This window comes from Hetaerina americana, unplaced genomic scaffold (assembly GCF_022747635.1).
Source record: "Hetaerina americana unplaced genomic scaffold, ioHetAmer1.1.p SCAF_10, whole genome shotgun sequence".
NCBI classification, from domain to species: domain Eukaryota; kingdom Metazoa; phylum Arthropoda; class Insecta; order Odonata; family Calopterygidae; genus Hetaerina; species Hetaerina americana.
In genome coordinates, this window is record NW_027286070.1 from 76464135 (window position 1) to 76491326 (window position 27192).

General features: G+C 37.4%; 1 protein-coding gene across 1 annotated transcript; it reads right to left on the bottom strand.

Annotated features, from left to right (window-relative positions):
- Nucleotides 1-385: 385 nt before the first annotated feature.
- LOC139700280 (protein KRI1 homolog) lies at nucleotides 386-27192 on the bottom strand. The gene is made up of 12 exons (XM_071598915.1): nucleotides 26886-27192; nucleotides 26724-26809; nucleotides 26444-26654; nucleotides 22022-22197; nucleotides 16945-17105; nucleotides 14280-14463; nucleotides 11165-11377; nucleotides 9965-10103; nucleotides 7645-7763; nucleotides 1883-2215; nucleotides 1417-1577; nucleotides 386-1227 (listed from the first exon to the last, which is right to left on the bottom strand). The coding sequence occupies exons 1-12, from the start codon at nucleotides 26995-26997 to the stop codon at nucleotides 651-653; spliced, it is 2472 nt and encodes an 823-aa protein (XP_071455016.1). The 5' UTR covers nucleotides 26998-27192; the 3' UTR covers nucleotides 386-650.

Here is a 27192-nt window from a genome sequence, read left to right on the forward strand (position 1 = left end):
AGTAACTTATTATCATTATAAGTTCTTTTCGTGGTAGAAATCAGCTTATGGTAATCTTTTTGAAATTCCTTATAGAGTAACCTTTGTTCATGATTGTTTGAACTTTTACTGGAGATAGCAAGTTTCTTAAGGATAGTTGAGTAGTAACAGATCTCGTCAGTTAGCCATGGCTTACATTTTGTTCTATGAAATATTTTATGATGTGTTCCTGGAAAACACAATTCAAAATCGTGTCTGAAAATTGAATAAAAGTAGTTGAAACCTTCATCTACTGACTTAAGGTCATAGACGTTCCAGTTTTGGGACTGTAGAAGGAGCAGAAAATGCTGCATATTTCCATGAGTAAGAGACTAAAAAACACATACAACAAATAAAGAACTAAGGATTGTAAATCTTTAAAAATTTCATTATCTTCTTATTTTCATTCATGCATGCATACAATTGTTTTTAGTTTCTAAGCAACTAAGAGCACATCACCTTCAATCACTATAGGGACAGAATTAAATTACAATCATCTAGTGAACAGTTTCAAAAAGCATATCCACCTTATCAGTACATAATTTCTATCAAAATGTACACCTTGCAACATGAAAACAAAATTTTTTAAACATTTTTGGAAATGGAGACATATCATTTAAAAAACTTTAACTTTAAACAGACTGCTTGTACTTCAATTTATTTCCAAATTTTTTAGGATTTATCCCATATGCTTTTAGCCTAGACTTTGATAAGGCTGAGAGATAATTTGTAGGATCATGCTGTTTCTTAATTTTCCCATCTTTGATTCCAGTTTCATTCTTCTTTCTTTTATGAGAGTTTACATCTTTTGTCTTCCTACTTTTCTTCTCTCCCTTTCCTTCATTGACAATTGCTTCTTTTACATTTAATCTTTCCTTCCCTTCACATTCTGGATCCTTGATTTCTTCTCTTACAGCTTTCCCATCAATCGACTTTTCATTGCCCTGGTCTTCTTGTGGAGCTGCTTTAACCCTTCCACCCTCGTCTCTTTTCCTCTTTTTCCTCTTCTTCTTCTTTGAAGTGCCCTCAACTGGGTGTTCCTCTTCTTCTCCTACCTCACCAACTGCCATGGCATCATCATACTCTCCTCTTTCTAAAGCACCAGAGTCATCAGCTTGAGAGAGTGATGGTTCCTCTGCCACCACTTCTTTTCTTTTACCTTTTTTGAATTTTACCTTTGCTGAATCTTCTCCATTTTCTTCTTCAGGGCTGCAAAAAGCAAAATATATAATAATAGCGCTAACAATATGAACAGGGTATCCTGTATTATTCCAAGTATAATGTGCCACCAGTAAACTAAAAATTGATGCATTAATTTAATCTTGATGAAAAAACAAATCTACATGAATAACAGAGGTAAAATTTGTTTAATGGACATCAATCCAGAAAAGCGGATACCTTGAATATAGACTACGGAAGACTTTCTTCTTCAAGTTCAAGTTGGAGCTTTTTTTACGATATGCCTGCAGATCATATTTCTCATTCTCCTCCGGTCGTATCTGTACAGTTTTCTTTAAAGTACACCATCGATTTAATTCCTTATCATCAGCACTCAGAATCTGTAAAACAAAACATTTAGATACATCTGTGATTATTAGAAAACAAGCAAACAATTAGCATACGATGAGACAAGGCAAATACAAGTATGTAATCATTTTCAACTTAAAAAAGGTATGCCACGGATAAAACTCAAAGAGTAGCCCCAAGGTACCCCTGAATTTTACCGCCGCATATACAACTGAAAAATAATGATGCCTGTGGAAACTTTTCAAAGCAATTTTCAAGTGATACTCTCATAAAGTTTAAGGACAATGATGACCCATAGGATCTACAGAGTCCATTATTATTTCAAAATTCAACCAACCTCCTCCACGGAGAGCCCAAAGTCGTTGGGAATCACTTTTCGGTACTTGAACCTGCATGGGAGGTCTCCTCCTATAATATCTTCATACTCCAATCCATAATATTCATCAACATACTTCTCAAAGGCAGTCGCAACATCACCTTTGCACAGCTTTGCCTTTGAAAGGACTGCAATGGGATCAAACTGAGGCTTTTTCTTCATGAGGCCCATAGCAAGACGAGACTGTCTGGCTCTCCAACGACGGCCTTTTCCTTTTTCACACTTTGACTTCTTCTGACATGCTGTCAACATCTCTTGTTGAAATAACTTTTTTGGATCATATTCACAGTCCATCTAGAATAAAAAAATATCAGCCAGAGAACCATTTATCAAATGCCCAGGATGGGTTATTAATTTTGAAGAAACAATTTTGCTTAGAGTGATATCATAGAATCTACCCATAAATATTTCTTGGCCAAGCTTCATGTGAATCACTGCAGCATTCAAGTGCAATCTGAATACCCAATGAGATCCAACAGGGGATTTATAATGAAGACAATTGTCATTTTTAGAAATTATTAATTTCCATACAACTACGAACAGGTCTTAGAAAAGGTTATGCTCACCTTGAGGAACAAACTTTCCTTCTTTAACATATCATACTCACACCCATTCTCTTTGAACAGCATTGATAGGGAATGGCTTCGTATGACACAGTAGAGCCCCCCAAGTGTAAGAAGGTTTCATTTAAATATGAAGTAGAATTATTTAAATAAATTTTATTGACAATTTTCTCCTAAAATTAAGCCAGTAGTAAATTATAAGAATCTTCAAAAAAAAACAATGTTGATAAGAACTAAATTGAATTGCCTAACTTATTGAATTTATTTGAATTATTAAAATAACTTGAAGATCAAATTGTATTAAAATAAGAGAGTTCAACAAAAGAAAAATTGTGTTAATTTTCTTTGGTAATTGTAAACTATAAAAACGCACAGTACACTGTCACCATTGTTCTCTGATACACATTAATTTTACAAGCTGCCAACAAAATGTATTCATTCACACAATTGGTTGTTGTCACTAAAATATTTAAATAATATTTCAGCTGATTTTCTGTGGAACACAAGCAAGTTAATGATAATTCAATTCCATAAGGTTTCAATCATGTTTCAACAGATGAATGTTGAACATGGAATTAAGTAACCAGTCCGTCTATTCATGTGTGCTGGTGATCGCCATTAGTTGACAAATGCCGGCACAGAATAATATCAACAGCCTCAAACTCAAGAGGAGGATTATGGATGGTCTCCCTCTACATTAATGGACCTTAATAAATGCATGGCTTATTCCAGTTATTCAAACTTAAGAGCAAACACACGGGCCTCAATCTTCTTTTCCTAATTGGATATTTTGCAAAATCAATCTACCAACAGAAACCTCTGCATCCATTTTATCATACGATTTCATTTTGTTTCAAGCTCAAAACTACATTTTCTTTTACTTCCACTCTTCTTTGGAGCAATTTTCAAAACTTTTTCTGCCACGCGCTCCCATAATCATTAATTATTGATGTACATGGAGGTTTGCAAAATCACATGGAAAGAATAGCCATCTACTTCAAATGCACATCTGCAAAACGTGAGGTATTAAGACGAACTCATGAATTATATTTCAGGTAACAACAGTTTATTCATAATTTTTAATAATATACAGCTGGAATATTGATTGAAATATTATAATTATTTTCAACCACATTGATTGAAAATTGCAAGCTATAAAATACTTTAGCCCACTGGTGGAATACATTGATCCCCAGTTCCTATCACGCCTATTTTATCATTTCCTCCACATAGATGCAGAAAAGCATGGGTGATAATGGCCTGGATAAACGCCCCTGAATCAACACACTGCAAATAACCTTGAACAATTCGACTCTTCATCCACCACTCACACCTGAACAGTCAGAGACATGTACATATTGAGGAGAAGTCACCCATTCCTCCTATCTACTTCTAATTTCTCCAATGTATTCATAAATTTTACCAAATCAACTCTATCAAATGCTTTCTTGAAATCATATAAACAATCCAAAGCATTCAGATAGTTTTCTATATTCCTTTCTATTAGTGACCTCATTACCGTTAAGGGATCACACTTCCTTCCCTTTTTGAAACTATAAAATCTAGTAAAAATAATCAGTTACAAGGGAATATGCCATAATTTTAGTTAGCCAATGTAATAAAAACAAAAAACTAACCATTTGATTGTTAAGTGGACATATTTTGGTAAATACAGAAAAACTTTTTAAGACTCTAATTAATTAATATAATCTCTAGGATAGCTGTAATTTGTGATGTCAACTCTTTCAGTACATTGGAATCTTGCTAATGAGCACTTTGCAAAGCAAGTAATTCTCATAACAGGCAAAAATATTGACCCTGAAATTGACTCGCTTAAGGAGCAACTTTTTGCATAACGAGTGATAAGGAGAGGGGAATTTCCGGATTCATTGCGTACCTGCTACTGCAGTGTGTGTTTAGCACTTGTTCCATTAGGATCTTAGTGTTGATTAGTGATCACACATTTTTCCAAATTTGTGTTCAAACATATTATTAATGATTTTTTTGTACAAGGTTTAATAATATTTTGTGCATAGTTAAAATTGATCCTGAAGAAAACTCTGCAAGAAGAGAGCCATATGAGAATAAAAATAAAAAATAACAGTATCAATAAAATCAAAGAAAATTTGGAACAAGAAGTGAACATGGCTGATCAAGTGTCCACTGTAAAAACCCATTGATATCAATGATTGGCCTTTTCTTCAAGAGAATGGGCAAGACTAAAGAGATAGATAGTTTCAAATAGAGTGACAAGAGTATCTATGCTATCTACTACCTTGATCAAAAAGTTCCAGGAATAACCACCGTGTGGCGCTCCCATCATTCCGATTTGAGTTCTGTTTTTTTTGTTAAATTGGTACATCTGTTGTTGATATTCCCTTTAAATCTTAGTGTCATAACTTGACATTTGCAAAAGTTACGTAGCCAAGAGTACATCTATCTCTGTGTGTGTTGGCGATTTTTTACAATTTCAGAAATGGATTTAAATTTGCAACAACAAACTTGTATTAAATTTTGCGTAAAAAACGGATTTAGTGGCGCACGGACGTTGGAAATGTTGGAAAAGTGTTTCGGCAACGATTCTCTAAAAAAAACGGTCGTTTACCAGTGGCACGAGCGGTTCAGAAGTGGTCGTGAGTCAATCGAAGATGATGAACGCAGTGGCAGACCATCGACATCGAAAGTCGGTGAAAAAATTGATAAAGTAAAAGAAATGTTGGTCAATAACCGCAAATTAACCATCAGAGAAATAGCGGAGGACTTGAACATTGCCTATGGATCCGCCCAAGACATTGTGGTTAATGATTTGGGTTTCCGTCGTGTAGCAGCAAAGTTGGTGCCAAAAGACCTCAATTTCATGCAAAAAAGAGACCGTGTTGACGTCGCAAAAGACATGATTTGCGAGGCTGAATCCGATCCCACATTCATCAAAAGGATCATTACTGGAGACGAGACGTGGGTTTATGAGTACGACACGCAATCCAGACATCAGGCAAGTGAATGGCGTTCACCAAGTGAGCCGATACCAAAAAAACCACGTCGTTTTCAGTCAAAAAAGAAGGCAATGCTGACGGTTTTCATGGATTACAACGGTTGTAGTGCATCATGATTTTTTGCCAGAAGGCCAGACAGTAAACAAAGAGTATTATTTGGGCGTTATGAGACGTTTGCGTGAAGCAATTCGCCGAAAGAGACCAGAAATGTGGGCAGAAAACTCGTGGATTTTGCACCATGATAACGCACCGTCGCGCAGTGCTATCATTATTCCTAATTTTTTGACGAAAAATGCAACAAATACCATCCAACAGCCACCGAATTCACCTGATTTGGCTCCCTGTGACTTCTTTCTGTTCAATCGAGTTAAAAAACCATTACGGGGAACGCGTTTTAGCAGCCGAGAGGAAGTAATGGAAAAATCGCAGGAAGCACTGATGGACATACCGAAAGCCGAATATAAAAAATGTTTCGAGGATTGGATCAAGCGCTGGCATAAGTGTGTTGCAGTCGATGGGGATTACTTTGAAGGGGACAATATAGATTTAGATGAATAAACTTGTATTTTTAATTTTCTGAATAAATTCCGGGAAATTTTTGATCAAGGTAGTATTCTCGCATATAGTATCTATGTTAGTATCTCATTATCTATTCTAGTATATCTATTCTCGTATTCATATTCTCGACAATGTTGAAAGGTTGTTTCTCATATGCATAAATAAAAAGTAATTGCAATGTGACCTCATTTACGAGACTATAATTGTGAGAAGGAAGTGATTTCTGCCAACCCTGTTACTTTATGTCAGGATCATCAACAGTCGAACAAGTATTTAAGGGAAGCCGTGCGTGGTTCGAGAAGTTTACAAGAAGAACTGTCATCCACGGCATTATGAGACATGAAGAAGCAGCAATCTCTGAGTCAACGACAGCTGAGAACTTCATAGGGTGATTTCAAAAAGATGATAGATTCTGTGGGCTATGAGCCACATTTTTTTAACAGTGACGAGACAGTTATCTTCAGGAAGAAGATGCCAAAGCAATGCTATATTTGAGCACAGAGAATGCACTGCCTGACCACAAGGCGATAAACGACCATCTCATACTACTATCTTGCACAAATGCAAGAGGCAATTTGAAAATCAAAAACCCCTTGTTTACCATTCGGAATCACCATGAGCCTTCAACAATTTCAAGTCCCAAACAACAAGCCAAATGTGATGTGGAGGTCACAGGAAATTTTTCTATCACACCATGCGTCGACATAATGGCATCGCCATAATGCTGCAGTGGCGATGCATTCCATAAATGTATTTAACGATCATTTTGAGTTGTATTTTTACCAAACCTTGAAGTGTTGACGAAAACAAATGTCTCTAGACGGCTTTCTAGTAAAAAGGAATTAGGTACATATCATCAATAATTAACAATTTATTTTGATTCTTTTTTTGCTTCTGCAAATCGAGTTTTCATTACCGGATGCTTCATTCCGCGATAGAAGAAAAGGTGAAGGTGATCCAAGATCCTAAACAATGCATACATAATTTTCTTTGACTAAACCTTGTACTTAATTTACTTTTTTCCGTATGGAATGCATTATTGTATTTCATATTAATTTACATGCAAAAACTTGTTTCACCAAATGAGTGTTTCACTTCACAAAAAAGATCACGGAATGGATTATGCTGGCCTAGTGAGGCTCCACAGTACTTGGCATAATGAATACCATGTACTTTTAACAAATTATGAGCCAAAATGAACATAAAGAGTACATAGGAGCCCTAAAAACAAGTTCAACATATAAAGTAATACTTTTATAATAATCAATATATGGCAGTGAGGCAATACAGCATAAACTTAGATGAAGACCAACATAAACAGCAAACCAGGGAGAGAAAGAGAGAGAGACTGATACAGCAACTGGAGTTAAAAGTTCCTCTACATCGACAGAAAAGAGAATCAATGCCAAAAACTTTGTACATGTACACAATAATAATGACTAATTAAGACTCCAGCCCTGTTATTTTTGGGACAATAGTAGCACAAAAAGACCTCAGAAAGGCATTACAACAATATTAATATGGATGCATTGGCAAATAATGACTTAATATCTAGATGAAATGTGATATGTCATGGAGAAATATTTAAAAGGGTATTCAGAAATCTTACATTGAAATTGGGATCTTCAGAATGCAAACCATTGTCGACAGCACCCGAGGAGTGGGGATAATTCTGGTCCACAGAACCGTCTCCATGTGTTTCATCCACTCCCCAATTGTCCCATTCCTCTGAAATATGAATCAAATTTATCTAAAACATATCCTCGCCTACTGCCAACAAATGAGTTCAATGGAAACAACAGTTCAATTAGCAAACTTTAACTTATCATCTTGTTTTATTACACATAGCAGCATGAAATTACAGACTGCTGATTTTGAAATTGCAAGAATAAGGATCAGAACACATTATCTTGCAACAATTGTAAAAGCAAATACGTAGTATAATTATCTTTCAATATATCATATTGATGCAACCTTTTAGTAAAATCGTCAACCAAGGCTTTTTTACACAATTAAAATGGCAACAACCATTTGAGATTCCAGTTTGTCCAATAATAAACCATCTTTGCCTACATGCCACGTTAACTTCTACATGGTAGGGGCACATGTAGCTGTATAAAACATTGTCACAGCCTTAAAAGCCAGCAAGGCAGTACAGGGTGCAGAGCATAAATCCGGACAAATTTCAATTTGGATTTCCCTCCATAATGTACTTCCATTAGGGGGTCGCAATTGGCATTCTTGAAAGATATAGGCATCTAGTAAACAGTCACAAACCTCAAAATGGCCGAGATGATAAGTACAAGTGCGGAGGAGAAACGAAGAGCCACTATTACCAAAAGTGTTCATGCTGGGTGTTATATTTGGAAATAGTTTGATTCTCCTGGTGGTACCCCACATCAACTGTTTACGATATTGCGGCCAAGTATAATTCTTTGGAGCAGCAGTCTGGGGAAGGCATCGCTAACCGAGCAAAGAAATCTCATTAGAGGAAACACGTGCTTATCCGGATTTAAGTTCTGCACCCTGTACATTATACTACCTTGATCAAAAAGTTCCCGGAATAACCACCGTGTGGCGCTCCCATCGTTCCGATTTGAGTTCTGTTTTTTTTTGTTAAATTGGTACATCTGTTGTTCATATTCCCTTTAAATCTTAGTGTCATAACTTGACATTTGCAAAAGTTACGGTCGGTTTTCGGTATGTCCATCAGTGCTTCCTGCGATTTTTCCATTACTTCCTCTCGGCTGCTAAAACGCGTTCCCCATAATGGTTTTTTAACTCGATTGAACGGAAAGAAGTCACAGGGAGCCAAATCAGGTGAATTCGGTGGCTGTTGGATGGTATTTGTTGCATTTTTCGTCAAAAAATTACGAATAATGATAGCACTGTGCGACGGTGCGTTATCATGGTGCAAAATCCACGAGTTTTCTGCCCACATTTCTGGTCTCTTTCGGCGAATTGCTTCACGCAAACGTCTCATAACGCCCAAATAATACTCTTTGTTTACTGTCTGGCCTTCTGGCAAAAATTCATGATGCACTACACCGTTGTAATCCATGAAAACCGTCAGCATTGCCTTCTTTTTTTGACTGAAAACGACGTGGTTTTTTTGGTCTCGGCTCATTTGGTGAACGCCATTCACTTGCCTGATGTCTGGGTTGCGTGTCGTACTCATAAACCCACGTCTCGTCTCCAGTAATGATCCTTTTGATGAATGTGGGATCGGATTCAGCCTCGCAAATCATGTCTTTTGCGACGTCAACACGGTCTCTTTTTTGCATGAAATTGAGGTCTTTTGGCACCAACTTTGCTGCTACACGACGGAAACCCAAATCATTAACCACAATGTCTTGGGCGGATCCATAGGCAATGTTCAAGTCCTCCGCTATTTCTCTGATGGTTAATTTGCGGTTATTGACCAACATTTCTTTTACTTTATCAATTTTTTCACCGACTTTCGATGTCGATGGTCTGCCACTGCGTTCATCATCTTCGATTGACTCACGACCACTTCTGAACCGCTCGTGCCACTGGTAAACGACCGTTTTTTTAGAGAATCGTTGCCGAAACACTTTTCCAACATTTCCAACGTCCGTGCGCCACTAAATCCGTTTTTGACGCAAAATTTAATACAAGTTCGTTGTTGCAAATTTAAATCCATTTCTGAAATTGTAAAAAATCGCCAACACACACAGAGATAGATGTACTCTTGGCTACGTAACTTTTGCAAATGTCAAGTTATGACACTAAGATTTAAAGGGAATATCAACAACAGATGTACCAATTTAACAAAAAAACAGAACTCAAATCGGAACGATGGGAGCGCCACACGGTGGTTATTCCGGGAACTTTTTGATCAAGGTAGTATTTCCAAAAGGAACTGCAATATGAACACAAAAAACTAATTAATGTAATTTTAAACTCGCCTATGTCCAACTCCTCATCCATTCCTGGAAACACTGGCTTCACGTTCTCTTCAGTGGCATAAAAGGCATCATCGGAAAATATCTCCTTCATTCTCTTGTCATGTTCTTCTGGATCAAAATCGTCATTTAGATCATCTCCCTCAAGAGTTATATGAAAAGGAGCAGAAATATTTACCAATTTACTGAGAATAATCGTGACTAAAATAACATAAATTCACAGGTAACATCACACAAGAGTCATAAATGGTTCATATCAATTTTTATTCTCTCTGCCTCCATTTTAGGTGACTCAACTAAGCTGCGTTGGATGAGGCTCTTCGAAAAAGTATCCGACCTTGAATTTCCCATCGCAGAGTCATAATGCTACACCTGCGCTGAGCTGTCTCCTTCCACGGTGCACAGTGGAAGGAGACAGCATGCTTGAATTTCTCCCTGCCTTCAAGTGAGCCAGTTGCCGCCTCCTGGCAGCCGAGTGAGGTACTGTCGTATGTGTTCATTGCTTCTCAATTTCTATCAAGATGACTGAACGAGTTGATTTCGTTTGGTCATTCCGTTATCAAGGTGTTCGGAAACTCTGGATTAGTGTTGGTAGTGTCCAGCAGGTCCTGTGCTGGAAATGATTCATGGGTGTACGTGTAAGACCCAACAAAATCAAGTCGTTTAGTCATCTTGAGAGAAATGGAAAAGCAAAGAGCGAGTATAACATCACCTCACTCAGTGGCCAGCAGGCCGGCTCGCTCGAAGACAAGAGAAAAAATCAAACGTGAGCATTAAGCTATATTCGATGTTTTCAGGCTTAACTTTGTGGAAATCCATCATCACTGAAGTAAAATAACCAATGTATCTTTCCATCGAATTTGCAGTCCCGGTGCACTGCAAACACTGCCCTGGCACCAATACCGTGTGCTGGAAAATCAGTTCCTTTTTCGACAGGTCTCGTAGACATAACAATAGAGAAGAAAACACCATTCCACTCTATTACGCTTCAAATTCAGAAATATATCATCATGCTGACCGGCTGATGTACAAGGTAAGTCATTAAAAATCATGATTGGCTCATCATGAAACTTAATGATCATTTTTTTCCCTTTACACCTGAAGGTGTTTATTTTAAGAGGTAATATAAGTCTCTTTAATTTGACATTACAGGCAGTTACTAGTTTCCCATTTCTCATTTTAAATGATTCAATAATGGCCTACCTTGAACCCTAAATCTGCATTTCCAGTGATGCTGCATATCTGCTTGAGTCGTTCTTCTATCTCCTTCTGCTTCAATTCCTTTGCTTTGCCTAATTCTTCCTTGAGCTTCTGTTTCTCTATTTCTTTCCTGGTTCTTAGCTCATCTCTCTTCTGTTTTCTTTTATCATCTTTCTTCCTCAAGCTGTGATCCAATGTTCTCGGATAACGCTTAATCTGAAAAAATAAGCATGAGCCCACACTGACAAGGCAGAGAACAACACAGACCAGTATGTAGCATGCTCATCCCTAAGCCAAAAGTGGCTTCCTGAGTTCAGAGGGATTTACAAAACGCCATTTGGCTCTTTGTAGTCAATCATGACATAATGAAATATAAAGTGCAGTCCCACCCATTAATATACAGGTAGGCTTGTATATGATAAAAATTCAGACGAGAAATTTCATAATTTTTTATTTTTTTTCTGGATTTTAGGATTTAAAACACTACGAATAAATAAGGAAATTTCAAATGCAAAATTCATCATTAAAACAGGAGTATTTTTGCCATCCTTAAGTCCACGCATCATGCAAACAAACCACTGATTCGCAGTTAAAGGTAACTTTTTTTTAATCATTTGCTACCATTTTAGTTTTTAATATGACCAGAATTCCAAGGACAAATTTCTTAAGAATTGCTACAGAAATTTTTGAGATGTGTTATTCAATTATCTCTAAAGAAAACAACTTCCAAATTTCATTACAATAAGCAACCCCTGCTGCATCAAAATCATACATCTCCATCACCTTCAATACATTTCAAAGTTATGCACATATACTCCTTAACATGGAAGTGCCAAGAGCAATTCCAAATGTAAGCCACTTATTGAAAAAAAACCATAAACACAGTAATCAGCCAGTAGGTCGGCTTGGTAGGTGATGGTAGTTTACCCAATACTACTGCTAGGCTTAATGGTGTGTGAAATGCACACATTAGCAGGGTAAGGGGGGGGGGGGCAGTTCCTTTCCCTTGGAGATGGCTATGGTTTCCCAGGATGATCTGGTACCCAAAAAATCACAGAGCTTGGGTGGAGCTGCAGGTGCCCAGAGAGGCTTCACCCGGGAATCGAACCAGGGCCATCCGGTCAGTAGTCCAACTATCTACCCCTGGACTACCATATACCTTATCAGCTTATTATGGAACTCTAAATGTTACCCTTACTCTCTAGCCTGTTAAAACAGTGAAAAATGTTATAGAGTGATATCACTTTTTCACTCCTGCACCTCACATTGTATTTTATATAGTGAACTATATGATCCACATATTTCTTGGTTTTTCAACCATGTACCTATGACATGGCACAAAAAATGGAATCCTTCCAGCAGGGCTGAGAGCATTTGACCGAGGCTGATGGAAGACTGACTTATGATAGTCTACAGACCTCAAGCTTTCCATCAGCTGCAGATAAACACTCCTATCCTCGTAGCATCACTGCTAGGGCTTCCTCTATCTCAAAAGCAGCATTTATCAGCGACATTTATTGGCTGAGCTCCTGACTGTGCTGACAACTGAATGTCAACTAAGTTCCACTTTCTCTTCGCCACCTCTCAATGAAGATCTTAACAGAAATGTCATTATTAACATGTCGGTAGTAGCCAGGGCTCACCAAACTCCTAGTATAAACTTATGGACAGCCAATATCTTGAATTTTTTAGTGAAGTCATCTATTAACAATTCTATATTATATACTGATGCCAGAGTTGATTGCATGTCAAGACTGGCGAAAATGTTAACATCCTTCAACATTAATGCCAGCACAGTAAACTAACTACTTCTATTAACTTTGGTTAGCCATAAACATTGCTGAGGTGCATTAAACAAAACAGATGACTTGCATGTTTCATTATACAATTTGAATGATAAGTCTGTTTGCAATTACTCATACAATATGAGTTATCTGGTTAAAAGAATCTTGAAGTGATTTTTGCCCCTATAATGACAAAAGTAAAGTGAATCACCATCACGCAAAGTATGGTAGGATTTAATACATTATTTGACATGAATAAATTCTCTTCCACTACCTATGAGTCAAGCAATTCACTATTAGGCCATAGTCATACAATTCCGTTAATATTGTTTTTTAATCAATGTCTGACACATTTTTGCTTACATAACAAGATGATAGAGCATGCTCTATCATGAAAAGACCTCATTTAATCCAGCAGAAACATCATCATGATACTCTAAAACAATTTTCTGCCTCCCTACACTCACAACCCATCCATTGGTGTTCTATGGGAGGCTACCCCCATCACATGTGCTATTCCTTTCAAGGAGATAATGTTAAAAGGACTTTGCCAAGGCTTCATAAATAAAAAAGGGGTACATGATAAAGAAGCTCTGGGGAATGGGATAAACATTTGACCTAGACAAGGGACGCAGACCTCCTGAGGAGCGTTCCTACAATCTAGGGAATTATACCAATCAAAGTATTCCATTTCTCTTGAAAAAATTAAAAGAAACTGTTCCATGCCTGTTTTGGGAGTTAACTTATTCTCAAAAATTTAAAATATGACGATCCATTCACACACTCAAATATTCGCAATCCCCACATTTTGCTTTTCTCCATTCCCCAGATTTATGCCATTCTATGAATCAAATTGATAACATAGCCAAGGGAAGCTGCCTATCTTCATAATTGCTGTTGAATCATCAATTTTTACCTCAATTTCAATAAAAATTGAAAGTTAAACTTGTGGTAGTCAGAGGTTTCTCGGTGTCCAGTCGATGCTTAAAACAAAATGATAACTTTTGGATTCTTGTGGCTTTGATCATCATACATGAAAGCCAAAGTTTACCAACTTATACACATAAGGTGAGTTTTTCACAACTAATGATTACATTTTAAGTTTGTAGTTTAATTAAATAATTTCACAAGTGCAGTAAATTAAGATTACCCTTCCTGAATAGCTTTGTGCAAATGTTTCTAGTTTATCGCTCATAATGAATGGTCCATGACTAAGTCCATCCTTTAGTGTTTTTAGATTGGTGACTTTTTCTAATAAAACAGGTGTTAAAATCTATATTTTTTTAAATTACTGAAACAATATCCAAATGGTTAAGGAATGATCAGCTACTTACAAACTCTTGATCAGGTTCTTCAAATCTGAAATTGAACTTGTGTTCAAATTCTTCCATTGCCTCAATCTCCGCCTCCTCCTGTTCCAAGAGTTCACCATTCGGTGCACTTTCACCAGAGGAGCTGTTTTCATCTTCCTCCTTTTCAATCACATGCACCTTGCCTTTCTTAACCCCTGGCTGGAACCTGGGCAGGTGAAGAAGAATTCAAACTCACTCATGTTCCATAGTTTTCATAAAAACTCCTACGTGAGTATTCTATGGCAGTCATTAGAGTCACGCCACTGGGGAGTGTGATATAATGGTACACATTAACTTTAATTATTTAAATTCACATATTAAAAACAAGTAAAGTTAAAATTGACTTAACTTGCACTAGCCATTCAACTCTTTAAACAACCATCATTTGGTAATCCCAGTCCCCACACCCTCATTCATTTCTGTCCATTGATTTTCATTTCTGGGCATTCTAACTTCATCGCGCAATGAAGGAACTTTAATATTTATGAGATCAGGGAAAATAGCAAGAAACTGTCATGTGATGCATCCCACCACTACTGCACCTCCCAGTGAGGGGATTTGTTTTCCAAATGTAAGCATCAAATGGATGAATGAATGGGGACCACACGTGCATCTCTTGTCCCTAAGTATGAGAGGCTATTTGGACGAAGCAGATGCACTAAAACATCCAAAGAGAAAGTGTGCGAATCCAAATTAGAGCCATCATGAGCCAATATCTTTTAAAGGTTGGTAGCAATACAACATAAAATTATTTAAATCTGTCTTTGGTAGAGCTCATACATTGCATATACAATAATTTTGAACATAATTTTGGGAACATTTCACTCCCATTCCTAACAGAAACATCAATTTGTATCAGTTAACCTCATCGACACATTTGTGTTATGCACACAGATCGCCCCAATTAGTTTAGTTTTCTACCTAAGGAATTAGGAATACGTAACAAACATAATGAAATACATTTACAATTGGATTTCAATATAAACAATCTAGCAAAAAAGTTCTTATGATTCAATTTGGCTGGTGAAATTTCAAGTTTTAAGAAAATTTCCTCTGGCCATAATAAATTATCACCTCTCATTCAAAAGGAAAACAAAAATTTGCTGTGATGGTTTGTGGGAAAAGAAATTCCATGACAGTGTCCAACCACAACCTCTTTCAACCAGAATACCCTTCTGTAATAGTTAGCGAGAATGTTACTTCCCGGCCAGTGACCTACTACAGAAATACACACTCAGACCCAAAATGGGATCCTTCACAGAGATCAATGGACTCCGCTAAGGATGCCTGGGTTATGATCACATGCATAGCTTCCGTGGATGTTTACGGGGATAAATTCCGTGCCGGGAAAAACACAGATACACTCACGAACACTCAGGAAAACACTTACTCACACATTGAAAAAGGTCCCAACTACTGGGAGAACATTACTGAAATTGAGCAAAGCCAAGGGATAGCAAAAGACAAGGGTGTGCTTCGGATTTGAGTACTTAGGCCACAAGGCCGTCCGCATCAGCAAACTGAAGGAAATAAACACTCGTAACAGAAGGTTATAAGTGACTCAGAAAACAGACAAACTTTCGATGTATACCCATAGATGAAGGAGTAGGGGGAGAGAAATTGGAAGAACCAATTAAGGTAAAGATTGGTAAAAGAAAAGATGATACCAATTAAAATTAAGCAGTGTAGATAGTTAATGACTTACTAGTTGTATCGTAAAACCATGAATTTGTTTGAATTAATGGAGAATGTGGAATCCTCAGGGCTAATGAATGCGAGTAAAACGGTAATGGGAAAGTGCGGATTATACAAAAATATTGAAATTAAAACATTAAATACCTTTGACAACTTTGGATTTTGTGATCGAAATTGAAGACTTTTAAGAAAGCTGAGGCATTTCAAACTTGAGCGTATTATTTTTAAGTGCATCAAAGTTTCCAAGGATTCAATTATCAGTATGATTGTAATTTTATTTAATTATGTTTGAGGGGCTGGGAAGAGAGAATAACAAGGACAAACCACCAACTGGATAGTCAGCAAACGAGTTATCAAGACTTAACTGTATTCTTTTTAACAGTTCTCAATAATAAGTTCTGAAAAAAACCAAACATTTCCATTATACTCATGCAACCTGTTCATATACACTAAATTCCATATTTTCAGCTTTAACAATTTTATCATTTGGGGAAATAAGAGAATTAAATGTAACCTTTTTGGAGTAACAACATCTCATGATTTTCATGCTTGTTCTTCAGATATTGGTTCAATTAAAAAGGCAAAAAAGGCCTGATCACAATATAAAACAGGATGGATACACTGTCTGCATGAAAATACTAAGTTCTGTTGGTTATATAAGACAAAGAACCAATGGGCACATTTTGCGTTCCTACTGAGAAGTTAATAGCACCACTAACAGCAGGATTACATTTTATGGACCCCAATTATTCAATTGAGGTTATTAATACAACTGGCACATTAAATAAGGTACCACAAAAATTCATTTTATAAGCTCCTGAACGGCCAATATGAGCAAAAGTTACCAAGCATGAATTCCTTTCCATGAAGTTGATGTGTTCATTTTCTCAGAAATCCCTGGAAATGATATTGGATGGTAACTCTCTACGTGCGTTGCGCAAGCATCTCTTACTTTTTTTGTAATATGTAGTCCCTGAGGAAGACTTCTTCTGGATCAAGAGTTGGATCATTCCAATATGAACGTAAGTGGGACAACTTATTTTCTTCATCAACATCCTTCAGTTCTTCCTTGTTACCAAGCAACCACGCAGCATACTCATCTTCTTCCTTTTCCTGATTAACAAATACATACAATTATCTTTTCTATCCCCAGCAGACATGCTGAACCTAAATTTAAAAATATCTTTACAATGCACTGGGCAGGGGGAAAATTTTAAAATAAGAAAAAAGGAAACATGGCTTTTATAATGAATCATCCCAAACAGCATTGAAGTACAGTATGAATATACAGAAAAGGTAACGGTTATTTTCTGAAAACCTCTAACACATTATATGCACATTCAAATTAAAGCATTATAATATTGTAGGATAAAACATGCATAGTAACTCAGGAAGATGAGGTTTGTAAATTAGCAGGCAACCATACATGTTCATTTAAGAGCCATTGCAAAGATCCATTTAACTCAGAGGAGAAAGAAACGACAAGATCAACTAAAAGCGCTATGCATATTCTATGAAATTACAGTATATTATCCACTAATTTTATTTATTCAGCACTACTGTTAAGGATTATAAAATTTTATTGACCTTTAGCATCTTAACCTAACAAATAACGTTGAACATATTTACAATCTTTCGCATCACTAAATATTAAGCATTCATAAAATCTTCATTTAATGGTATAATTGATTGAATTGCCATCATTGCACATCTATTTAATGTTCATAAAAATTGTATTGTCATACACTTTAAAGTTATATAAATGTTCAAATGTAACATTGTAAGCATGTTGAATAAATATTTTCTGTCGTGTAAACTTAAAGTACAATTATCATGCAAGAATTATACTACAGTAAGCTTCAGTTCTTCGAGTTCAAAATAATAACAACTAATATACTTTTATAATAACTCTACTCAGTGGCCAACCTTGTCACCACTTACGAGGGGGGGGGGGGGTAAAAATTTCTCGGCCTGACACAAGAGATGGAGCTCCAAACAGCAAAAATTTGATTCCTGCCTGGATGCACGTTTCAGTAGTTCATAAGACAAGCTTCAACTTGACCTCTCAAAAAGTCTGTTTACACTTACAGAGTGCGTTCCCAAAGTAATGCAATTGAATTTCCCACGCCTCTCCTATTGGTCGGAGTGGGATCGAACCACTTGGAGTAGGGGGGGGGGGGGCGGGGGGGGGAAGCCAAGCATTGCTACGAAAATGGTCTCAGTGCTCTCCAAGCTGTGAAAATGTCAGGGCATCTATTGTAAACCTCTGCTCGCCCACCATGTCACGAAAAAAAATGGAATTGACAATCAAGCAACGCTTCGCAATTACTAAGTTTCGTGCTTAACTGAAAAAATCTCTTGAGGAGACTAAGAAAATGATTCGCGAGGCTTACTTTGGGGACTCTGCTCTGTCCCACTCTCAAGTTTCGAGGTGGCTAAAGGCCTTCATAGGAGGGCAGAGAGAAGAGGTTCACGACGAACAGCCCTCTGGGCGGCCGTCAACCGGCAAAACCGACTACAATTGTGGCTCGTGTTCCACAATTGCTGAACTAGGACCATTGATTGAGTATCAAGATGGTTGCCAATGTACTACACTTGCAGTCTACTGTCGTGTTTCGCATTGTTACTTGTTGAGTCATCAGGACAAGAAAAGATATCTCCGCTACCAGGCCACTCCATTACGACAACGCACCATGCACAACGCACCATACACAACGCACCATGCACAACGCACCATGCACAACGCACTACGAGTTCCTGGCCAAACACCAGGCGCCAACGCTGCCCTTCCCCCCCCCCCCCCCTATAGTCCTGACCTCGCCCCAGCAGACTTCTCTTTGTTCCCTCGGCTTAAGGCAGCCCCGAAAGGAACCCGTTTTTCGTCCACAGAAGAGATCCAATCAGCCAAGACCATGAGAGAGGTCCCTGAAGACCCCTTCCAGGGCGCGTACCGGTCATGGCAGAGTTGCCGGAAAAAATGTGTACATGCCCAACGACAGTACTTTGAAGAATTTTTAAGTGTTTGTGCAAATCTGTTCAATAAATTACTATAAAAAATAATTGCATTACTTACAGAATGTACCCTGTATTGTTGCAGTAGACGTCTTTTGTGTTTTTCATTAAATCAGAAAAACTTGAATTGCATGAGGTTATAAAATTCCTCGGTTTGGATGAATTAACCCCTAAGGAAACTCATCCTAAGTTGACAAAAGTGTATCGGGACTGCTCCTTCAATGTCAATGATGAAAAGAGGGCAACTGAATTTAAACGTGGTCGTACATACCATGACGGTGACCCACATGACGGACAGCCAAAAACCACAACCACACCAGAAACCATCGGAGAGGCGCATGATATTGCGTTGGATGATAGGCGAGTGAAAGTGAGTTAGCCGATGCCATGAGGGTATCAGAAGAAAGGGTACAAAACATGCTGCACAAATAATTAGGGATGCAAAAGCTCTGTGCAAAGTGGGTGCCACACTTGAGGAATGCTGATCAAAATCAAATTAGTGTAAGATTTTTGCAGCAACATTTGGACCGAGTCAAGAGGGAACCGATTGATTTTGTACGGCGATCTGTCACCATTGATGAGACATGGGTCTACCACTACACGCCAGAAAAATAAAGCAGTCGAAGCAGGGGGTAGAAGCTGGTGGTTCAGCGCCAAAGAAAGCGAGGTCAATCGCATCAGCTGGAAAAGTCATGGCCAGCATGTTATGGGATGCAAAAGGGATCCTGTAATTGATTACCTTGAAAAAGGCAGAAAAATTACAGGCGAATATTACTCCAACTTTCTTGATCAGCTGGATACCAAAATTCGTGAGAAGAGGCCTGACTTGAGGAAGAAAAAAATCATCTTTCAACAGGACAACTTGCTGTCACCTGCTCACAGAGACGCATTGGTGATGGTAAAACTACTGGATTTGGGGTACAATTTGCTCGGCTATTCTCCCTATCCTCTTGATTTAACACCCTCAGACTTCCAACTGTTCCCAAACTTGAAGAAATTTGTTTCTGGGAAGCGCTTGGCATCCGATGAAGAAGTTAAGAGGGCTGGAGATGGATGTTCTCAGTCTCCCGGGCTCTCTCTTCCATAAAGGAATACTGATGCTGGAGAAACGCTGGACCAAGTGTGTTGAAGTCAAGGGAGATAACGTAGAAAAATGAAATCATTTTTTTAAACTGAAAATCGCAGCCTTCCATTGTCAGTCTGAGAACTTTTCTCTTTAACCTGGTATTGTAACAGAAAATGAATCATCAGCTTCTATACAATGACTGGCATTGCAGCCAACGTGCAGCTGAAAACATTTCAAGTATACATAAATGTTTTCGTAACAACATGAAGGGAAGTATGTATATTTATTTATGCATATGCCTCGCTTCATGTTAGCACTAGGCAGTCCAGAGAATTTCCTCAATACAGCCATGAAATAAGATATGATGCTATTTATAATCAATGATAATTAATATGTAACTGGCATATATAATAATGAGTTATATTAATGAAGAATTATACACTCGGAATGATTTATTAATTAAATAAAATGAACCAAGACAGTGAGAGCTGACCATAAATGAATAAATGAACTTTTGACTGGAAAACTTTCATATAAAAATGACTGGAAGTTTAATGAGAAGTATGGTATTCTTGGACCCTCATAAAAAATATATATATCATGCATATTTTATGAGGATCCAAGTATATATGATCAAAGCAATCAACAAGCAAATCATGTGAGAAGATATTCAAAAGCTTAATGATAAAACGAGAAAACACAGGTGAGATTTTTGAGGGACTAATTTCTGAGTTGTAAAACTTCCCTAACATACACAGGTAACCTGTGCGCAGAAATACAGTGGGCTTATTCTCTTCAAGTAAATTCAATGAGGAAATATGAGTTTTGTCTTTTGGTTCCAGAACCCATGTTATTTTTATCCAGATATGAATGAGTTTTCAAATAATGGGTATCATGTATAAAAATACTGTGTTTGTAGGCATTAAAATATTATCACAAAGAGAATAAATTATATTTTTAGGCATATTCATGCACTCCACGAAGAGAAAATGAGAGCTATGCTAAATCTGTATCAGCTCCTTCAACTACTAATTATTTGCCATAAAACTTTATGTACTTCTGCAAATCAACAAAAAAGAATGAGAAATGATTATGCATAGATTTATTCAAAGTAAAGTATCTTAGATTATGATTGAAAGGATTATTAACTGGAATAGTTTGGGTGGCGTGGCGGCCATTCACTTCTTATAGGTGAGATGGATTTGGGGAGTCATGAATGATTAACTTAAGTTTTAACAAACACCCACTTCAAGCACTGAATCCAAGAACCGCATAGTTGACCAGTTTCATCATTACCTCAAGATTTTTGAGTCTGTTCACTGCTTTGTCCTTCCAAGAGGTGTTATTCTTGAAGGATGCCAGTGAACTTCTAATTAATTATACATAACCAGGAGGAAAGACTTCTGCACTGAAGTCCCAAGAGATTTTCAAAGGACAGAGTTTACATACATTTCAAAGAAGAAATGCACGATACTGATTCGTACGGTGATGGTTTTTGTGGAATCACTATCAATTAATAAGAAATTAAAAGTCTTCACATGTAACAACAAGGCTAGGATATCTCTATGATGTTAAAATTAAAGTAAAATATTATATTTAAATGACACAGTACAGTAAGCAGCTAATGTAATGAGACATTTTTGTCAGACAGCATCTCACTACCTGTAGGGAAAATTTAAAATAGATTATGACACCATGCATTCTTCAGAATTGCTACCTAAGAAAATAAATGTCTTTGGGGGAATTAAAAAATTTCAATAATGATTGTAACTCAAAATAATCAAAAATGTGTTCAAATGAGTGACTATCCTACATCCACTACCAAGAATTTGTCCTGCACTGAAAGAAGTGGATTTCATGATTTTATGTAATTATACAAATGTACACGTGTATTATGTACACGTGTATTCCAAAAACTTTGGGTAATTTCAACTGGGATATTACAGCATACCAGCTCTTGATGAGACTTGACTTTCTTGGAAAACAGGCCTCCAATTCCTATTCCTTCCTTGCAATCATCTCCTTCCGTGTGAAGTACCTCCTTAAAACTTTTCTTAATGGCATCTTGCTCTTCAAAATAGGATGGGGCTTGATCTGTATCCCTCACCCTTTCTTCAGGCTCTTCATCTATGTGGGACACCAGAATTACATTTTAATCATGTGAGTAAGGCTTATCAATATTAATCATAATTTAAATATTAATAACATCATTCAAAATTACGGATAGAAAATTAGCAAGTGCATAAACTGTACAAAAATTTACAACTATAAAAACAAGGACACAATTGATGACAGAAAACAAACAGAAAAATACTAAAATAAAAGAAGGTAAAGTGAAAACCTATACTCTTCCCTAGCTGTAATTAAGGAATTGTTCAAGAAAAATCCCCTGTGATCATGATCACAAAACTTTAGAGAAAGCCTATTGTCTTCAAATTTACTCACCCACTGGCCAATGTATGCATATTTTGAATAACTCTTCAGTCCTATAGCAGGTTTCCCAATCATTTACATGATTCCAACTATTTTCCTAGCAAAAAAGCTAAAATTATCAATGTTAGCCCTTTATTGGGAACACCTTCATTCAAAAATACTAATACCAGCTAGTAGCTGAACAGTCTAAATACAGTCTACCTGATATTCATAATGCCTTTGCCTGAAATATGGTACAGTGTTTTGGTGTTTAAAAATGGGGTTCTTAATGTTTAAATCATTCCTCCAGTAGAACTATTACTTTATCCTAGTGGCCATTCAACTACCACCATTATTTACTCCAGTTGATCAACCTATTCTTTTCTAGTTATTTTCCAAGAATTCTTGTTGGCACTTTGACCTGAATAATGACCAAGTTTGGAGGTTCAGCTTTAAACTTATACCAACAATATTCTATTGCTAAACTGCCCAGTTTACTAAGCTTCTTGCTACCTTTTTGTTCAAGGTTGCAGCTCATGGGGAGGGAGGAGGCTGGTATTTAACAATTTCCACAGAATGGAAGACCTCCAAATATGAATTTTTTGGGCATTGAACAAAAATATTATTTTATTTTCTCAGTAGCCCCACATGTATTAAACAATTCTCATACCAATAAGGATCCCAAAAGATATTTTCATTCTTTGGCTATGAACATGGCAGCGTTTTGAAGAACATTCACCGGAAACACCAAATCATAAACAAAACTATGATGTGTCGTAGGGGTGGACAACACAGAGTTCAGTGCCCCTGAGTGAATACACCAGTGGTTGATGGGTCAATCATTTATTACAAACAATTGGATTACAAAGGTAACTTACTAATTGAGCGGGCCGGTGTCGGTGAGGTCAGAACACATAGGATAGGCACGCAGCCTGGACTCATACAAGGGAGACCGGGAAGGACACTGGGAGGAGAAGGGGAGAACAAGGTTGGTTGTTGCTTCTGGTCTCCTAAGAGGGAGACCGGAGAGAGCCGTGGGAGGCGAGGGCAGAGCAGGGTCAGTGCTTCTGGTCTCCTACGAGGGCGACCAGAGAGAGCACGAGCAAGGCAAGGGAAGGACAGGGCCGGTGCTTCTGGTCTCCTACGAGGGAGACAGGAGAGAGCACGTGGGAGGCGAGGGAAGGACAGGATCCCGACGCTGAGACCCGCGAGCTTGTAAGGCCTGGCCCATGTACAAGGAGCAGCCTCAGTCATTGCCCAAACAACGGAGTAGGCTAGGGTGCGGCGGGGGTTGATTGGAAAGGCCGGGCGACTACTGCTTGATAGTCCTGGCAGGTGCCCACCTCATATCATGTCACTGGTTGTGTGTTTTGTCCGGCGACAGCTGAACTAAAACCTTAAAGCATGCTAGGTCTACCTCACCAACAATGTTAATGGAGGAGTCCAAAGCATACAACCTGTTTTGGCTGGCACTTATCAGAGGAAGAGGCGGTACATGTAGGACTACTAATAATTCTCTTTCATCCATTTTTGTCTGAATGCATTGCTTAACCTTTCTGGCAGGGTGGACTTCATATTGTCCAATGCTCATTATCATTACTCCTATAATCTGATTATTGGTTGACGGCAGCTCTCCATTAATTCCTATCAAATGCTAATTAGCTTAAGCCCAGATGAATCTTACAGAGTGGCTATCTTCCCCTTTCAGCCTTCAATGTTTTGTCACTGTTTCTCCCTCAACCATCCTCCTGAAGCTTTCCCCTTCCATTTTTAACAAATAAAAATTAATCCTTATAGCCCGTTACCCTTTGCTTTTTATTACATTGTAGAATATGTCCTGATGTTTAACCTTGTGTGAAATTTTGTTTGTTTAGCATAAAAATAGTCTTCACAGCATTACTATTCATAATCCTTATTACCACTGCGTATAGTAACGATCAACAATGTCATTTCATACATAGAATGATTACTCATTACACAGTCAGAAATAGTATTACTGAGTGCCTTGTGGGACCAACATAACAGAATAGCATGAATATCAATAACTATTAACTACCAATACATTTAACAACAGGAAAAGGCTTTCAATTGGCACATTAGGGATTAGCACAAATGGCACAAAGGACATGCAGGTCTAATTTCTGGTACTAGTCATTAAGGAGACCATCCACATCTATTATACAAAGAATTCAAAGTTGCATCATTCAGCATCTCTTTAAGGTTAAGAGAATAAGGGTTGTCCTAATCACTTTTGACATTACATAATGGGATGCTTACTTCACCATATCAAATCAACTGTCAACTTAAGCTTAATGAAGAATTAATATACATACAAGTGCAGATGATATGCAGCTGTGTTGCCAGCCATCTCATTTCCTTACTTTAGTGATTATTATTACTTTTTATTTGCCCAGAGATCACAATACACAAATACCAGGTGGGTGGTGTATGTACATGATATAAGGCACGTCAAAGAGGAGCAAAGACACACGCTCAGTTAAGATACATAAGAAAAGAAATGATGATCATAGTTACATAAATGTTTGGTACAAACCCATGAACATTGGCTGTAAAATGCACATGCTATATCAAATTCAGAAAAATCATTGATCACCAACATGAATCAGACCATGACCATTGCTGGAAACTAAAAGTATGAACTTACTGGTCGAGAATGTTGTTGAGATATTCATCGACCAAGTAGAACATATTGCACTGTAGATATCTTTTTAATTTATGCCTGAATGCAGCAGTTCCCTTTGTATCCTTGATACTTTTGTGTAGTTTGTTATATAATCTGATACCCATTTCAGTGGGTCCTAATTTCAATGCTTTAGTTCTTATATTCCCATAAAGTAAGTCATCCCTGCCTCTGGTGTAATGATGATGATAGGCAGAGTTAAGAGAATAGTTGCCAATGTTATTCTTTATATATAGAATTAAAAACATAATGTAGATGCACGGGAGTGGTAGCAAATTTAATTCACGGAAAATAGGCCTTGATGGAGGATTGTGAGGTTTCCTGGTTATTATTCTAATAGCTTTCTTTTGCATTTTAAAGATGTTTTGAGAAATAGCATCTGATCCCCATGATATTATACTGTAGGTAATATTTGAATAAATTTCCCCATAGTATAAATAGAGTAGTGCAGTTTTACTTGTAGTTTCATGCAGGTGTCTTAATAAATGGCAAGTTGAACTGAGCTTGTGTTGAAGGGCTTTTACATAAGTATCCCAAAGAATATTTGCACACAGAGAAATCCCTAGAAATTTGCATTCTGTCACACGCTCAATTGATAGGTCATTGATTTTTACCAGCAGATCATCTGACACGTTCTTATTGCATGTTAAGTGTACTATTTCACTTTTATTTACATTCAAACTAAGAAGGTTGTCTGTACACCTCTTGTTTATGGCAAGTGTGACAGACTTAGATTTTTCCTACTATTCTTGGACTTGCAAGATTTTGAGAAAAACTGTTCTTGAAGATTAACCTTAAACGATCTCACCCACTATAGCATTATACATGACCTACAATGCAGACTAACAATGATATTGCCAATGTACATTATTCTTTGGAATCTAGGCCAACGTTGTATCCTCTCTCTACCATAAAAACAGAAAATATAATCCAACATGCGACCTTAGAAATAGTGATACAACGATGCCCTTTGACTACATGTGACAAATTAATCAACCATATTGATTTTTTTGAAAAAACGATAACACCTGCAATAAAATGAAATCGAACCGAATGTGAATTAAAAAATCGTATGAGCCACTACTGATTGACCCGAAACTTCCTCCTTGTTTTTCTAATACCATGCACCATGGATATTATGGAATATTCCGGGGGAAAAGCAGCTGACAGTCGAATCACAGAAATGCATTTAGATGCAGTACCCTTATAAGTGAAGCTACACGTAAATTGTGTACATAATACATTGAACATTAAACGTACCTTCGTCCGACAGTATGCCACCTTCTTGAATAACTTTCCTTTCGTAGTCTCTCAGGAACATTGGTTTACTCTCAGTTTTATTTCCCGATCCTTTTCTAACGAAATCGACGTTTTCAAAAAACTTCATGCTTTTGTCATAAATTTTTGGGTCTCTTGATTTCAAACATGAAAGTGTGTGGTAAAATTCTTTGTCGAACTCCTGCGGCACGCCCTATTAAAATAAAATTTTTAACAACACAAGGTTAACATAGACAACGATAACTTAGTCTCAATCATTTACCATCGAATCGAAATCGTCATCCGACGAGGAGCTACTGCTCTCTTCTTCACACCTTTCCAAAGCATCCTTGCCATAACGGTCCTTAACTGAAAACACATATGTTCATGTACTAGGGAATTGACAGCTATAGTGCTAGCATCATGTTGTTGACAAACAACTTACACTTTTGGAGTTCTTCTTTCCTTCGCCAATTATCATATTTCTCCGCGTAGTTTTTGTTGATGTTAAACTTCACTTCTAATTCGTCATCACTACCTTCTAGTGGTCGCGCCATACCATACAAGAACGACAAATGATCACTCTAGGTCCGTATTTAGCCTGCCCGAGAAACTACAATGATTACACATTAGTGAACCAGTATGGTAGTTGTTATTGTCACGTAGCGCATCTTTACTCGGAGAATTAAAGTCCAACGAAATTCAGGAGAGATGACAACTTAACGAGAAACACACATGCTCGCACATGGGTG

Coding starts and splice junctions, on each gene's coding strand:
- LOC139700280 (XM_071598915.1), bottom strand. CDS start 26,997: ATGGCGCGACCACTAGAAGGTAGTGATGACGAATTAGAAGTGAAGTTT. Junction 14,464..16,944: donor GACTACATATTACAAAAAAA/GTAAGAGATGCT, acceptor TCACCTGCCCAG/GTTCCAGCCAGGGGTTAAGA. Junction 2,216..7,644: donor CTGAAGATCCCAATTTCAAT/GTAAGATTTCTG, acceptor TTTTTATTCTAG/ATGGACTGTGAATATGATCC.